At 48.9% G+C, this 16944-nt stretch overlaps 1 protein-coding gene across 2 annotated transcripts in view; it reads right to left on the bottom strand.

Annotated features, from left to right (window-relative positions):
• Nucleotides 1-16944, bottom strand: part of SMG6 (SMG6 nonsense mediated mRNA decay factor) — a 1575243-nt gene that overhangs the window by 144318 nt on the left and 1413981 nt on the right. For both annotated transcript variants that reach the window (XM_069615353.1, XM_069615354.1), the window contains one exon: nt 12513-12689. In XM_069615353.1, coding sequence (XP_069471454.1) covers nt 12513-12689 — 177 coding nt within the window. The remainder of the gene's footprint in view (nt 1-12512; nt 12690-16944) is intronic.

The raw sequence follows: 16944 nt of genomic DNA, 5'->3' as shown, positions 1-16944 counted from the left end.
TCCATCCCACACCACGAGAGGACGTGCGTGCTGCTTCCTCTGCTTTTCTGCTTTTTGGCTGGGGCTGGGCTTCGGAGAAAACAAGCCCAACCTCCATAAAAACCCTTCTTCCGCGCGGAGCGCGCGCGGAGTTCCGGGCAGAGTTCCAGTCTGCTCCAGTCCGCTCTGGGAGCTGGGGCTGTCGGGCGGACCCACCGACATAAGAGTGCTGCATGAGAACTGCCAGGACACAGAGGACACAGAGGTAGGCGTTAAGTGCCCTTACCGCCCAGCGGTTCCTCTCTCTTTGCCCTGCCCTGCCACCTACCCCCCTACCGGGGCTCGCCTTTTATCTGAACCTAATCTGAACTGAACTGAGCTGCGCTCAACAGAAAGTGTGGAGCGAGTGTGGAGATTAAAAGCGAGCTCTGAGCCCCCTTGGTCTTGCTCAGTCGACCGATCTTGATATCTGCTGTCACTGACACCTTATCTTCCCGCTCCTCTTCCCACCCCACCCTACCCTACCTGTTCCTTCCCTTCCCTTTCGTCCCCCCCCGGTCCTGTGCCTGCCCTTCGTCCCGTTCTCCGTTCTCCGTTCCTGTTTCCCTTTCTCCTTCCCCCCCTCCCCTCTGCCTCCCTTTCCAGCATCCTTTATCTGAGATGGAGGAAGATCCAGATCAACGCTTATTAAGGAGCCACGTGAAAAGGACCCTACTTCCCCCGAGCCAGCCTCTAGTTTTCAACCACAAGGTTTCCTCAGTCTTAACTGATGGTCTTCTCCAAGACCAACGACAAGGCCCGTCAGCACCAACCGATGATGGCCGCCCTCCCACCGCTTCGGCGAGTGACCCAGGCTGTGCGGGAGCCGGAGGGCATCCACCAGGGGGTCTGGGGGTGGCCACATCACTGACGGTGCACGATGCCCGCTGCTCGACATCTTCGGTTATCACCCTAAAGCCAGCGGCCACCTTTGAAGCGCCCAGTACCCATGATGTTACCCATGATGTTACCCGTGATGATACGGGCAGACGGGCACCAGCCCTGCCCGCTCCAGAAGCGGCGAACTCTACACTGCGGACCATTAATTCTCCCGACTTGGAGAATCCCTGCAACCGGCGGAAGAGCCCGTTCCTTCGGACCACCACGGCCCAGATCCACCTGGCTCAGGAAGCCCAACCGGGCTCACCTGGCACGGGTGACGCTACTCACTCACGGAACCTAACCACACCTAAGGACGCCGAAGAGACTACCCTACACCTGTCACCCAGTATGTCTACGCCACCTCTGATGCCAGTGACCACAGCGCCCCCTCTAGACCCAACGGGAGCTCCGGAAAACAGGGCCTACGATCCCACGCATTCCCACACCCATATTGACCCTTTACTTGTGATTGCCCTCCACGAGGAGAGTCCGGATTTAGACTCCGACATCTCCCCTGACACACTGGATAACTCCAGCTCTAAACTCTCCACCAACCATCCTGCAAAAAGACTAACACATAGGAATAAAAGCAAATTGATACCTAAGCCCACGGCGGTTGCAGCCACAACCTCCAAATCTCTTCCGACAAAGAAACAGCAAAATCCAGCGCCTGGCTCTCATAAAGCCAGCAATCAGAATAAAAAGGTCTTTTCACAGCAAACACAAAGGAAAAAGGGCTACGCAAAACTTGCCCTCTCCACCCCGCGTTTGTCCAACGCTCTGATGAACTTTTTCAAGACACAAGGCAAAAGAAAATTATCCAATGACTCTGAACTATCAGACGCGGAAATCCTGGAAGTTTTTGACGAGATCCCTCCAGTGCCCAAATCCAGGAAACTCACAGCGTCCACCGAGCCTCATTTATCCTCAGTCGGGCCAACTCCGCCTCTGAGTACTCACCTCCTTGGACCCTTACTGGATGTACCAACTGATTCCCATCCGGGCTCTGACTGCCCGTCTGTGGACATTTCGGTCACTTCTTCAGACCTGCTGGTGAGGTCCCAACCACCACCCACCCCGGGGCGGGTGGCATCTGCAAACGCTGATCCAATAAATACCACCGGATTACCACTTCAGGGCTTTACGGACATTCTAGACCTATTACAACCTATAGCAGGGCCTCACAGAGAAACGCCCCCCCACCTGCTGGCAAAACCCGTCTTAACCCCTCCCTCGCCCAAGTTCAGTCACCCAGTCACCGCACCCCAGTTCTCCTGTCGAGACGACCCCATCTTTGAAACGAGACCACCAGCTTCAAGACCACCGTCTACGCGGGATTTTGGATCCACCAATCCCACTCGTAGACACTCCTTGGCGAACCCCGCATCCTTAGGAACTAGAGACACACCACTGAGGACGGGAAGAAGATGGGACCTTCCTTCATCGCCCCACAAAGAGTCCCCCAACAATAGAAAGGATCTGACCACAATCATGTCAGCCATAACCATTGCTATGGCCCCATTCTGCAAGCTGTATGAAACGTTAAGCGACGTCTCAAAGGACAACACGGCCATTTTGGCGAACATTCAGTCAAAGCTTACCTTCTTAGAAGGTTATATAACAGCTATCGACTTGAAGTATGACCTAATGCATACAACAAGTCAGGAGGCAGGCTCTGTGTCGCCCATGGCCGTAGCTCCCTCCTGTTTGAAAAAAGGCTCTGCACCAACCATACGACTACACAAATCAACGCAGACTTCCCACCCGAAAAATCTTAACGAATCTGCCACAATATTCGCGAACAAGCTACAACCATCGTCAAGCACAAACACGCCCACAGCTAAGAAAGTCCTAAAATTAGCTATGTCCGACCAACCTTCTGTCCCAGCCCATCAACGGACACAACGAAAGGATGAGATTGGAGTGCTGACGCTCAACCATCACACCGACGCGGGCCCCCCAGCTCGTGGGCCCATTCGAGCGAGCTGCGTTACGGACCCATCCAAGGCCTCGGTCTTAACAGAAGTCTCCTTAAACTCAAGTCTCATACTGATGGAATCATCTGACGACGCTCAAGCAGTGATTGAGGTAGGACCCTCCAAAGGCATCTTCTCACAATCATCTCCGTCTTCCTCCACCCTCAAGCATTCAGAGGTCCCCCAACTCCAACCATTGACGATTCAGAGTCCCCACAAGCCCACTCAGGGCGTTGGCAATACAGACCCTTCAAGACTTGCGACTGCCACACAAAGAAGACCAAGTCCAAGAACCAGATCAACGAAGTCGCCTGCGTCAGGCACCTGCCCAGCCCGACAGCAAGCACTAAAACATGCTGACAATACGAGGGCCAACTCCACCCGCCTCTTCAAGCTAGAACAAATTTCTAGCAAAGACAAATACATCATCTTGAACAGAAGGACTGTCTTAAGGATAACATCGTCCCTACCCTCTCTAAAGAACCTAAACTCGGCTGACTTTAAGTGGATTGAGCCTTATCACAAAGACAATAAGGCGAAAGCCTACCTCCACATCTATTCCTCTGCAATACAAGACATCTGCCGCCAAGCCGGTGAAGACTTAAAAGCCCAAGGTTTGTGGCTATCGGAATTACCAACTATGGATCCCAAGATCTCCATCAGAGAAACACACCATAACAAAGGAAGGGCAAGCGCCTACACATCATCTAATCGACATGATAACCGTAGAATTGAACTGAAATCTCACTTTATACTCTCACCCGGGACCCCGAAAACGCGCCTAGACTCACCTGCCCGCTCGACACGACCAGTCTGTGAACATCCCGAGCTAAACCGGTCACCACAGAAAAGCCAATATATTAGAAAACAAGATCCTGCTAAGACTCGCCCGCCCCATTCTCAAGCCCATAGATCACGCCGGGAGAACAGAAAGCTCAGCTGGAGAGACCAGTCCCCGCGAAGAGGCCGGCTGAATTACAGCCCCCGGGCGCAACGGAACCCATCTTCGCCGACGGCCAGCACAAACTCGACAACTCCATCTGGCCCATGGGAATGGATAAAAGACGCTCTATCATTAAAGCGCACTAGATAGCAATTACCAAAAGCAGCCGATACCCAATTCTATCAAAAGGCCTTATCGCTGGCCTCTTGGAACACCAGAGGACACTCCCACCTAACGGATCACAATACCGTAGATCTAGGTCAATTTGACATATTTTGTCTCCAGGAAACATGGCTCCAGGAAAAACCATCTATGGACGGTTATGACATCGTGATCTCGCCAGCTGTTAAAGGCCGACTAGGCCGCCCCTCAGCTGGCCTTCTGATTGGGATACGGTCAGATCAAAACCTAAAACTTATCAAAACAACGGCAAGATCCTACGAGGTGCTGGCGGTCTTAATTGAATGGAATTCGGCACACGAAGTCACAACACCACAAGCAAAGCAGTCCTCAGTCCTACCGCTTGCTCTGCTTACTACATATTGGAATCCACAAAGGTCCTCGACGCCACTCTTCTGTCAAACTATTGCTGAGGCAATCGACGAGATTCTTAGTGAATGGAACACCCCCTACCTACTTATCTGCGGGGACCTCAATGCGAAATGCATTCAACCACAAAAAATTCCCCGACACTCGACCATCACCACAGCAGCGGAGCTCAGGGGCCAAGCTTGGATGACTCTGATGACATCAAGGAACCTGCATAACGCTGCCTGGCTTTTAGAAGGCCACCCACATCTACCGACGTGGGAGAGAAACCGGTCTTCTGCCACTCTAGATTACATCTTCGCCTCCCAAGCACTGTGTGCAATTATTCAAGATTTTCGCGTAGTCAAAACTCTACCAAGCGACCATAACATGCTAACAGTCTCCTGGCCTTCATCCGGCCGCATTGCACCGAGTTACCTGACATCGATCGAAACGAATCCCCAACTAACGCGTCTCCGCCTGTCATCGGCCAACATCAAAATGATCTCTCAACAGTACGTCTCAGACATTAAGTCAGAAACGGTTCTCGTTTCATCACCAAGGCCGAACTACCTACCTATGCTTCTCAAGCATAGGCATCATGTGAAACAACGGCCGGCGTCCTCAAAAGTCCATATCCATCAGTACGATAAACAAATAGCACTAAGAAAAAAAGCACTGAGACTACTCAGAAGACGCGCCAAGGCTGATAACACCATGGTTGCATGGGACCGATGGAAAGACGAAAATAAAATCTACAAATCATGGATCAGAGCGCGCCGAGCCGCACTTTACCAGCACAACGCTGAATCAATGATGAGAGTCTTAATGTCAAAGAAAACCGCGGACTTCTGGTCCCTGGTAAACGCCTCCCATGGTATCACAACCTCAACTATGATCAACGCAGTCCCGGAACAAGTCTGGGTCACATTTTTCACCAATCTCTTCGCCAGTCCGCCTTCTACCACTAACACGTCTATTGATACTATGGCCGCCCCCTGGATCGATCTGTCAGCTCCAGCAGACATAAGTGCAGCCATTCTAAAACTAAAATCTTCACGAGCTCCGGGCCCAGACGGCCTGACGAACATAGACCTAAAGAAACATCACCTGGAATGGTCTAGCTTCATCAGTATTCTGTTTGACCACTGTCGATCCACTAGAAAGATTCCAGCATCATGGTCCAAAGCAATCATTATCCCAATTTTCAAGCAAGGAAGCAGGGAAGAGCCTCAAAACTATCGCCCAATCGCCCTATTGGACATAATGGGTAAACTTTTTGCGTCTCTCCTCTTGTACCATTTCAATCGATGGGCGAAACTGGCCCCCTGCAGTGACCCATTTCAACTAGGCTTCAAGAAAAACGGCGGCACCGCATTAAACATCCTTATACTCACCATTCTGAAAGCCAAAATAAAACAAGGGTCCCCCACAGTCTACGTGGCGTTCATCGACCTCTCTCAGGCATTCGACAAAGTTGAGAGATGTAAACTGTGGAGAAAGCTGGAAAACTGGAACTGTCCGAAAGACGTCCTACTACCAATAATAGCCCTCCATACCAACAATACACTCAGTGTCCGGTTGAACAGACAGGGAGCACTGTCTAAAGAAATCCCCGCTCACAGAGGAGTTAAACAAGGCTGCCCTCTAGCCCCTGCTCTGTTCGTGGCTTTCCTGGGGGACTACAAAGACTCGGAAGCCCAGGTCCGAAGCTTCCCGCCGAAGTTTGGCAACAGTTCCCTCTCACGCCTTCTCTACGCGGATGACCTGATTCTCTTCGATCAAACCCCGATAGGCCTCCAGCGGCAGCTAGACAATCTGGAAGCCTACATGACCACCAACAATCTTCAGATCAATCAGACGAAAACGAAAATCATGATCCTCTCCAGATCGGGCCGCCTCACGAAAAAAACTCGACCTTGGTCAGTCTGTAAAACCAACATTGAAGTGGTCTCGCACTTCAAATATTTAGGTGTGATCTTCGATGGCTCCTCGAAGGAACTCACAATGCAACAACGTCTGTGGTCTAAAACTAAACAACTTACATCTCAACTAAGAGCGATCGACAGAAAGTATGGCAAATTCTCACTAGTACCGGCCATTAATTTCTACAAAGGTAAAATGGTCCCGACCCTGACCTATGGCATGGACGCCATGTTCACTGTTCCGTCCACACTGTGGCGAGCCTTAGAAGCCTACATTTGGAAATCGCTCCTAGGCCTACCCACTGCCATTCCAATCGAAGCCATCAGACGCGACCTGGGCCTCCTATCACTAAGTGCCTCCGTCAGTGGGGCCTCATTGGCCCTCTTCAGGAAGATTCTTATTAAGGACGACCTCCCAATTTCCAACATCATCGCCCAAGAACTCGAGTCATCGAACTGTAAGGCTGTCCAAAATTGGACTTACCTTCAAAAAACCAAACTGGAAGACTTGCACTGTACAGTAAACGACCTGATCTCAAACCCGCAAAGAGTCAGTGAAAAATTGAAACTTCAAGACTGGATCAACACTTCCGACAAAGCGGCGGCAACCAAGTTCCTCAATCATCTTCCACCGACTTACAATAAACTGAAACTTCCCATGGCGTACTGTCTGAGATTCCCAGACAAAAAGCTTCGCGCTATATTTCTAAGAGCGCGCTTAAATCTGCTCCATACGCGGGAAATCTTAGCGATGAGAAGGTTGGCGATCGATACTACATGCAGACTGTGCAAACTTCCGGACTCTACCGAGACCGTTCGCCACCTTCTCCTAAACTGCCCCGCCTTAACTCAAGTTCGTACAGCCTTTCTATCTCCCCTATGGCTCGACTCGATACTGATCGAAGAGCAAACATGGTGGTACCGCCTGATATCTGGGGAAAAATCCCGCTGGGCTGCTGCGACGGCCAAAATAATGGAAGCTGCCTTCAACAAAATCAACGCTGCAACCTAGGCGCTCCATTGGCCATTCACTACCAGCGGCAAGGCTCCCAGCATCTGATGTCCGCGCCACAGAGAACATTGGAGTCCACTAATGCACACGACACACTTTGATTTTGCCCCCAAATCTCTAGATGCTCCCCATATTCTCAGATTGCATCCTTGTAAAAATCTTTTCTTTGATTATACACAAGTAATAATAAAAAAAAAAAAATAAAAAAAAATGGTATTTGTATTACAGAAAGAATGGACTAAACCATTAATGGGAAACGACACTGAGGAACCTAGCAAAAAGATATGCCACGCAAATGAAGAATTGGGGTGAGTTAAAATGAACACTCACTGCATGTACTGAACAAAACAACATGCGAAAGAATACTACAACGTTAATGATCAATAACTGACAAAACATTTGATTTTGGTTTGTTTTTTCTCTCTTTTTCTTTTTATTGTTCGGTTTTCTTTTTCTTACCCATGAATCCTACCCTCTGCCAACCCCCTTTGTCTCTGTCCATCACACGCACACCTATTGTTTGTAGAAAAATGATCTAATGTATGTCCTGTTTTGATAAGAGCCAGAGGCCGAAACACGTGTTAACGGAAGGACAAATGATAATAAAACGTGCCTGGCGTGATTCACGAAGCACCACACAACCTCGGTTGAATTTATTGTAAATATTCTAAGCACACATATGTGCCAAGTAGAGCTTGGAAAGAATGTGGACCAAATGCCTAAATCACAGAATGGGGTAAACTTCCCGCTGTCTGCTTAACCAAAGTGTGAGCCTGGGCAAACTATTTAATCTCACAGTGACCTAACTACAAATATTGGGGTCCTGAGAAGTAAAGAAAACGACTTTAAAATGGGGTATATTAAATGATTTTGGGGATAATCAGGTCTTCCTTCGTGCTCCTGCTAGTGGCCCCTGAGCCCATCCCCTAGAATTGCATTCGTGTTGCACAGGCACTCCCTCAGTCCCACATCACTTGATTTCACAAACCAGACAGCACACCACAGATTCTAGTATAGCAGCAGGGTAAGGTTGGTTTTTTTTGCCAGGTAGATGCGTGCCCATCTGAAAGGTCTTGGATATTTTGAACGTTTTTGGAGCAGTGGTCAATGTTGCTCCACATTGCTAATGTTAAATGTGTGTCGGCGTGGAGAGCTGTGTCAGTGTATCTGTGGTGGATTAGTGTGGAGGCTATGGACATTTAGCGTGGGCACTTGTCTTTGGGTGCTATGCATTCCTTTCTTAGACCTGCGTTTCGATGGTGGAGTTGTGTGTCAAGATGCTCTGTCGGTTGGACTAGGAGGTGCTGCCATGCCTTGCCCAATAGCCCACCCAATAACTGGGGACAAGCTTTTTCACTTCAGAAACTTAACAGCTACATGCATTTATTTTTAGATCAATGCAGAGCATTCTTTTTTCCTGGCTTTTATTCCTTGTTATTCCATACCATATTATGTGATGCTACATCAGGTGACTTTATGCCATGCCATAAATTCAGGGACCCGTTTTTATAGTCCCTTGTATGAGCGTCTAACAAATGCTCAATAAAATAAATAAAGTAAGATTGCCCACGGACATCTTAAAGAGACTCCAACTATCATCAGCATTTCACAAAGCCAACCGTGTACTACATCCCCATGCTGGCCATACAAAATGTACATTTGGCCATTAAATCCAAAAGCGTTTTGGGCAATGCCATTGGCCCAATGTGCTTTAAATTGCACCATTGGCTGCTAATTTGACACTAGTTCCCAAAACATTTCTTGGTGAGAACGGAAAGGTGCTCCCCAAAAAGTAAGTTCGTCCTGCCCACGCTGTCTCTAAAGGTAGCCCCCTCCCTCGCGAAGTTTATGTCTAGTGCAGCCCCTCGCTGCAGAAATGGCAAACAATGCCGCTGTAGTCCTTTCCACTCAAAATGATCAGCTTTGCCCAAGTTACGGCGGACTGTTTGGTGTGCAGATGTGGTGTGTCTGGTGTACATGATGCACACCTTCTTCAATGATGACTAAACTTAAGATGATAAAGACAGTATAGGGCGAGCTCAAGTTTTCCCATTATTCCTATATATTAGACACAAAAAAAGAAGAGAAAGAAGAAAAAGAAGGTTTAAAAAAGTGTCTGCATGAAAGTGTGTGTATGGGGCACGGAGAGCAAGAGGATGCATACACGGGGTAGGACATTTATTGAGACATATATTGAGAGACTGCCGGATCTCATTTGGGCACTAACAGTATGAACGGTGGGCTGTGCTGGTATTTATTGTTGAGGCCGGCTCCATGTTTTCTGTGAGCACTAGCAGCAGGAAAATGCGTTTAAAGATTCAACGCTGGCATGTATTGCTGGGATCAGCCTCATCTCATTCTTTGGACACAAACCCTAGAAGGTGGACGGACATGATCTGATTTGGGCAATGCTGGCATATCCTGTTGGGAGACGGCCTCGGGATATTATTTCGAGGGGCGGGGAGGGTCTACCAGTATCAACAGGTGTTGCAAAATGCTCCAGTGCACTGTTGGTTACTTGGCATCTAGTGGAGTGCATCATGGGTTTGCCCGCAGAAAGGCACGTACATTCCTCATGGGTATACAATGTTTTGGAAATATTTGCTGCAAATTTAACGATTTCAACCCATTTTTTTAAACATTTCAAAAGGGGAGAACTACCCCAAACCTTACTGGATGAGTTCAGGAGTGCTCACTCGGGCCAATTAAGGGAAAACCTATGCACCCCTTCCCTTTACAAAATCCACCAGCTGCAACTACCCTGCAATGTAATGTAATTTTCTGAAAGGGGCATGAGCGCCCATGACGGATGCTTAGGCCTTGGTCCTTCCATTGACCACACATTAAAAGATCTCTCATCAAAAGAAAAAAATGTCTTCATAACCCGTGTGACCCACTCCTGCCTTGCTGGATACTCCGCTTCTACTCTTATCAGCAGCTAAATTCACCTAGCTTCCTCTCCAGTGAATTCGAATTACACTGAAGTGAAAGGCCACCTACACCATGTACCTGGCAGTACAAGGTGCCGCATAGAACCGGGGGCCATAGGGCGGCACCTTGTACTGCCAGGTGCTGAAGGTGTGCATGCAGTATTTCTGAGCCTTCGCCTCTCCTGTACAAGAGGGGCGAGTGCACATACAGCAGTAGGTGGCCTTTCACTTTACGGTAATTCGAATTCACTGGGACTGAAGCCAGGTGAACTTAGCTCTGATAGGGTTATGTGAAAGAAAAAACCGAATTACATTTTTATTTTATTTGGTGGAGTCCCCCCGCCCTAAACACCTGCTTTCCCTGTGGTATTCCCTCTCCCCCAACCCCACCTTTTAACCCCTTCCCCCACTCCTATATATTTCAAAGAGATTTTTCGATGGAATTTTTTCAGCAAAAATTCCATCAAAATAACTCATGCTGATACCATGCCCCCCCAACAGCCCATCAAGACCTTCCATTTTAGATGTACCAAATTCCAACATCTGAGGCTTAAAAATAAATAACAGCTATACACAAGATTGCAAGGACCACACATCGCAATAACCGAGGAAAGTATCTTACCTGAACCACTAGAAAAATACTACTTTCATCAGAGTCACTTACAGAGACTGAAGACCTGTCACACTAATTACTCACACAACCCCATCCCCAACAATAGCAAAACAAAGGCTACCGAATAGAGAGAGACCACACCCGGACCATCATCTACATTACAGAAAGAAAAAAAACAGCTACAAGTTAGGCTCGTGTAAACTGTCTGCACACCAGGCACTATTGCCATAGCAGGTCACACACTCATCAACTACAGAGCATAAGGCCTTATGGAACCAGGCTCTTGTGCACCCGGACTCATTCAATGAAAGCATTTCAGCTTCATATTCAAAACGCCCAGACACGCCACCCGCCCATGTTATGTACTGATAAACCCAAGACATCTATCTCTGTTGCCCGAGTGTCAGATTCCATCAAGCATGCAACATGTGATACCTTATATGATAATGACACTACGCTTGCTACTTTAGCCATGGTGAATGGTGGAAATGGCATACCTTCACACTCTGCTCTTAATACTCTGTTTGCAATCAAACCTATGTATATATACACACACACACACTTCTCGCAGCAGCTCGGCCTCACTCAAGCATTCTGTCCCTAAGCACGCTCAGCATGGGAAGCAGGCTGTCGGGTGTTTGGTGAACGCTTTTAGTTTCTATATGGTCTACCATAAAGGCCATGTTCAATTTACCACCAGCCCTGGCCCCATCACCCCACATCCCCCCATACTCCAGCACAGCGACTACCCTGGGAAGGAGGAAGGACAGCGAGTCACAGAGGGCCAAGTCTCACTTCCTTCTCTCGGGTTCGCCTCGAGTGCTGGTGAAAGGTTAGTGAGAGGTAAGCTATCCACATGTGGTACAAATCTGGAGAGTCTAGTCAGGCAATGGGCAAGCGGCTCCTCTGCACGTAGTGAAATGGGGTCGATCACACACTCTCAGCCCAGAAACCAAAGAGGAAACTGTTACCAGTGCAGGAGAGGAAGTGATAGTGATCCGCGGGCAGCCCAGACCCACGAGACTTTTGGAAAGCATTGTAGGACAGGATCTCAATCATTGGTAGACAACACACACACAGGTTATGGGTAATAGCAGAAGTCTATGCTGCAGAATTGAGAACAATTTGGCTGTAGATGTGCTTTCCCGAATCCCTATTAAATCTTCATATATACAATGTCCATTGTCCTCTAGAGCCTCTCCCAACATAGGTGTACATAGTGGCTCCCCTTTTATAGTCCTCCTTGCCCCAGTCTTACTGTAGATGCCCCTGTCCCATCCCAGGACCATCTTTCTAGCCTTACTATGGGATGTTATAGCCGTCCCCGATGGGCTTAGACGCGAGCGAGCCCCATCGTCAGAGGATGCTAAACCCTCTGCCTATTCTTTCTGTCGACACTCACTCCTTTCTTGCTCTCTCGCCAGCCTTCTGTAATCTTCCATTTCCAGCTGTTATAAAAGCCTGCACTACTGCAGACACGCTTTGCCACTCATAGCCCCCTCTTCCCTTACTGGAGTCAATCTGTTCCCTTTACTTGGACCCTCCCCCAAGCCTTACCAAAGAGCTCTGTTCCACAAACAAGCTCACTGCAGATGTGCTTTTCAGTCTCTCCACATGCCACCCTTACTGTGGACATACGTCCCCCCTTCCCGAGACCCTCTCCCCAGCCCATCAGTGGCCTGTACCTGATCTTCCAGTTGCTTTCCCTCTTGGCTTCCCATTTCCTTTCCCATGGTGTCTGGGACGTGTGCCACTGACACATATTTTCCACCCTTGAATGCCAGCAGAGGTTCTTCTTGTCCACACAGGGCTTCCAGGAAATACTTCAGGACTGTGACCCTCTTGCAGTCGGCCGCAATAACCTATAGGGGAGGGTGCAGGGAGGGGAGGAAAAGAGAAACGAAGTTACTCCAGGCCGCACAAAAAGAAGATGGGAACAAAAGAAAGCCATGCAAAAGAGAAGCGTGCCAGGGTGCTGGCGGCCGAATATTACACAAGCATCAGGGCAACAGATAGGACTTTCAGGTGGGAGTATTGCACTCCCTAGTTTTGGAGTGGAGGATAAACAGTTTTAAAAAAAATCACATTCTCGATGTTATTTGCATGTGAATACGGTGCGAATACAAGCACGCTTTTATTTTAAAACGTAGATTTCTTTTCTGTAATGTATTTATTAGAGTAATTCTGTAGCATTTCTAATGCTGAAGGCCCTCGTCAGAACAGGGACAGGAGAATAGAGCTCGTTTCTGTGACACGCGCTGCTCATGTAACTGGATTGAAAACATACATAGGGCAGTGCAGGTGGCCTCGAGCTGCACACACACATTTAAATGCATTTTATGTTTTGCTGGAAGGGCTGACCTGATTTTGTGAAGTAGGACAGGCAGGCCTCTCAGCTGGATCCCAGCTCGCCATCTACAAGCCTCCTCCCTAGAGGTGTGTGGGGGTGCTGCCGGCCAAGCATCATCTTTAGACCTCCTAAAAGCGTGTCAGGGGGCTGCCTGCCCGTCTGAAAAGTTCCAGGTCTGCCCGGCTAGAGCTTGCTCTGCACCACAGATCTGGGAGGGGTGTTCAGGGGTCCCGGGCGTTGACCAGCTTCGTGGTGGAGAGCACGCCTTTCATGGGGCAAAGGGGTACTTTCATGGCAACATCTTTGGCAGAACATCCATACAGGATTTGAAGAGGGAAGCTTGCTTTACAGGTTTGAACAGCACTGACCCTTCATTTGGAAGGAAAGAGGATACACAGGGCTAAAAAGTGCCAGGGCTCTCCCTTTTCAACCTACAGAGCATTGCTGGGGATGTTTTGGCTTCTGTTGTATGCACGTTTGCTTTGTGAAAGCCCCCTTTGGCATGACATGCGCTGGCTTGTGTTCTAATAAATCTAATAGTCTGCTGACCGTGCTGTGCGGCTGGCCCATCTTTTTGTTCTACGATTCCCTGAATGTCCACCCAGTACCAGGGATAATCTCCACAACCAGACTTGACAAATTAAGCATTGGAGAAGCAGTCTACAGAGCCTGGCTTGTCCTGCCAGGTGACATGGCTCTGGTGCCCTCAGCACTCTTTCAGTCACCCATATTTCCCTTTGTCCGGTCACCCTCCTGGACCAGGAGCCTTCCTCTGCCTGAAGCTGCTCCAGGCGCCTTGCATATCCCTGATCGTCTCCTTTCAGCTCCCCCACCCTCTCTACTTTGCCGGGCCCATCAGTTGGCTCTGGTTGCTGCGCTCCCTTTGACCCTTCAGCACCCCATATGGCTCCACTCACTCCTCTCCAGGATTTACTTCATTCCACCTTCACGAATCCCTAAATGCCGAATAGGAACCCTTGTATAATGCTTTGCCAGATAACGATTCCCTGATTGGATAGGGAGGTTAGGTGTTAGGTCCGATTGGCCATGAAGCTAGGCAGTTCCATGCGGTGTGGGGAAGGGGGGCAGGGAGATTCTTGCGCCCGTTTTCTGCCCTTTACCTTGCAACTTTTCACTTGTGTTTCTCGGTTGTTTTGGAGGGCTGTGTAAATGCTGTTCGTATGCCTGGCTACTAAATGGGCAGGGGGTGCATAGTTGTGTGAGGGAGAGGTAACACTCCCAGAGGAAACAGTGAAGATAGCCCTATTGAAGTCGATGGGGGTTGTCCCTGCTGAGCAAGGGAGCTGCAGGATGGTGTTATCCCGTGGTCCGACTAGGTCTGGGAGAGTCCTGATGGGGTCTTGGGATGTCTGGACTCTCGCCCTATGGTGACAAGGATGACGGACCTCTTGAAATGCATTTGGAATTGTGAGTCTCCTAAGTTTCTGCTTTGCCTGCCACCAAGGCCTGACTCTGAGGATGTGCTCAGGACACCGTCACTCTACACTGTTACAGTGGTCAGACTTGCAAAGCTCATTCTTCCCTTAGTAACCTGAAGCTTCATGTTGTAAGTAAGGTTGGTCTTGTCTGACCGGCTCCCTTCTACCCCAAAATAAGAACAGGGGTTCTTTCTCTGGTGTGAATCGGTACAATGAATAGCTGGAGCTGTAGATCTCCCCTTTCCAGTGTTCGAAGTGGGCGGGAGCGGTGCTCCTCTACTTCTTTTAATTATGTTTTACCGTTCCTATACTTTTATTTTAAAAAGAAACCGTTCCAGAACGGTTTCGTTTTAAAATAAAAATGTAGGAAAAAGTTGAAACTTGCACTTTCACTGCACTGCACAGGACGTTTCCTTAAAGAGCAGACACATGTTTTTTTTATTATTGTGCAGGGAAGGGGGCGTGGCAATGGGGTCTGTGGGGAGCGCTGCAGGCCAGTAGGGAACATAGTTCCACTACTTCTTTTCGTACACTTCGACCACTGCCCCTTTCACCTCATACATGTAAAAGGAATCATGTCCGTGTGATCCCTTAGAACGCATACCAATGGGGGGGAAAAGCATCTTAAAATTCACGGTAAAATGTAAATTGCATAAAACAGTAATAGAGAATAGGGTGGATAAAAGGCGGACACCCAAAACGGACCAAGAAAGCAAAGAAGAATGAAGTACGCTAAAGCTGAGGGAGAGGTTGTAGGGGCAAAGAGTGAATAGCAGTGGTTCCCCCATTTTGTAATAAGCAAGAGTGGAATATAACTTCCTTATGGATTGAGGGGAAATCGGTGCAGAGAAGACTCCATGTGAAATTGTATTCATTCAAACGCCATAGTTCTGATTTCTAGTGATGTGGGGATGCATCCGAGTCCCACTGCCAGCTGTCTCCTGGAAGCCAGTGCTCACTAAGGGATGAGATCAGCCCCTCCTCCGCGTGCAGTGTTAGTGTATGAGCAACTCCGTGTTGGTGCAGCCAGTCTCAGGTGACCCAAGGCCGGAAATCAACCAGTCCCCATTAATCTATGGATCAAGTACACTATTGGGTCGCTGAAGGGGCCTTGGAGACACAAAAAGCAGGTTTGAAAAAGGCAAGAACAAGAGTGAAAGTGCCGCTAAATCGTTTCAGCCATAAATCAGTGTAAGAAATACACCAACAAAAAGTAGTGGAACCGTGACCCCAGGGGAGGACATGGTAGGCAGGAAGGGGGCACCGTGGAAAAGATTTTTCAAGAGTTGCAACCATGCTGATTGACAGCCAATTGAGCTGGAACAGATTTCAGTTTAACTTCCACTGGATAGTACATACAGTGGAGAAATGTGCTTTAACTTCACGAACAGTTCCGGAATGGTGAAAATTGTTGCAAAAAGTAGTGGAATTGTTAGCAGTAAAAGTAGTGGAACACCGCTCCTGACCGTTCCCGCTTACTTCGACCACTGCCATAGATATTCCCGAGAGAGGCAAGAGGCCCAAGCACATCTGGCTCAGTGAATGCAGAGAATTTCCCATTGAAGATCTGCGAGTATGCAGGTGGGAAAGGTCCTAAAGCCCCAGATTAATAACACTCTCAGCTGCAGGTAGGGTCAACAGGAAGCAGCCCAGCGCAGGAGAATTCCCACCATGCTTCGCGATGCGGGCCAGGGCTGGCAGAGGACTGGCTGCGGATGGAATTCATTTTAGCCTGGTCGTTATGGATCTTTTTCTGTGGCGTTTCAGCTCACAGAGAGGGAAAAAGTGCATCCACCTGGAAGCGCTCGCCAACCCTCCAGCGCCAGAGGTCAGTGCACGCGAACTCACGCATGGGGCTTAGGTGTTGCGCTGCAGCAGGTGGGCAGAGTAGAGGAAAAGGAAGCAGCCAACTCACTTGGATCGCTCCCCTTCCCACATTCCTAGCCAACGTATTAATAACATTTTTTTTTTTAAAAAAAGACAGTGGCTGTGCAACACACTAAGTGAGCCGATCCCAGAAATGGTTTTCATTAAGTTAGACTACTTTTTCCTGCAACTGTCGTAGGGGACATTTCTTGGTACAATTCTGACGTGCAACATATCACAGCGCAGCAGCAGCAGCATAAGAAAGCATGTCTAGGCAAAGACCACACGTTCAGCTTTAATTGCTGGAGGTAAGTCCTTCAGGCATGCAGGTGTCCTTCAAAGCCTAGCAAGGCCGACCCGGGCAGCCGCCGGTGGAGTGCCACAAGCGGAGGCGTGCAGTGCTACACTGCACTGGCCCCGCCGGCAACCCGGATCACTTTAGTGTGCACACCACATTGCATA

Source organism: Ambystoma mexicanum, chromosome 9 (genome assembly GCF_040938575.1).
Source record: "Ambystoma mexicanum isolate Mex_15411 chromosome 9, UKY_AmexF1_1, whole genome shotgun sequence".
In the NCBI taxonomy this organism is placed as follows: Eukaryota; Metazoa; Chordata; class Amphibia; order Caudata; family Ambystomatidae; genus Ambystoma; species Ambystoma mexicanum.
The sequence above is the reverse complement of the archived record's forward strand: the minus strand, read 5'-3'. Positions and strand labels throughout refer to the sequence as shown.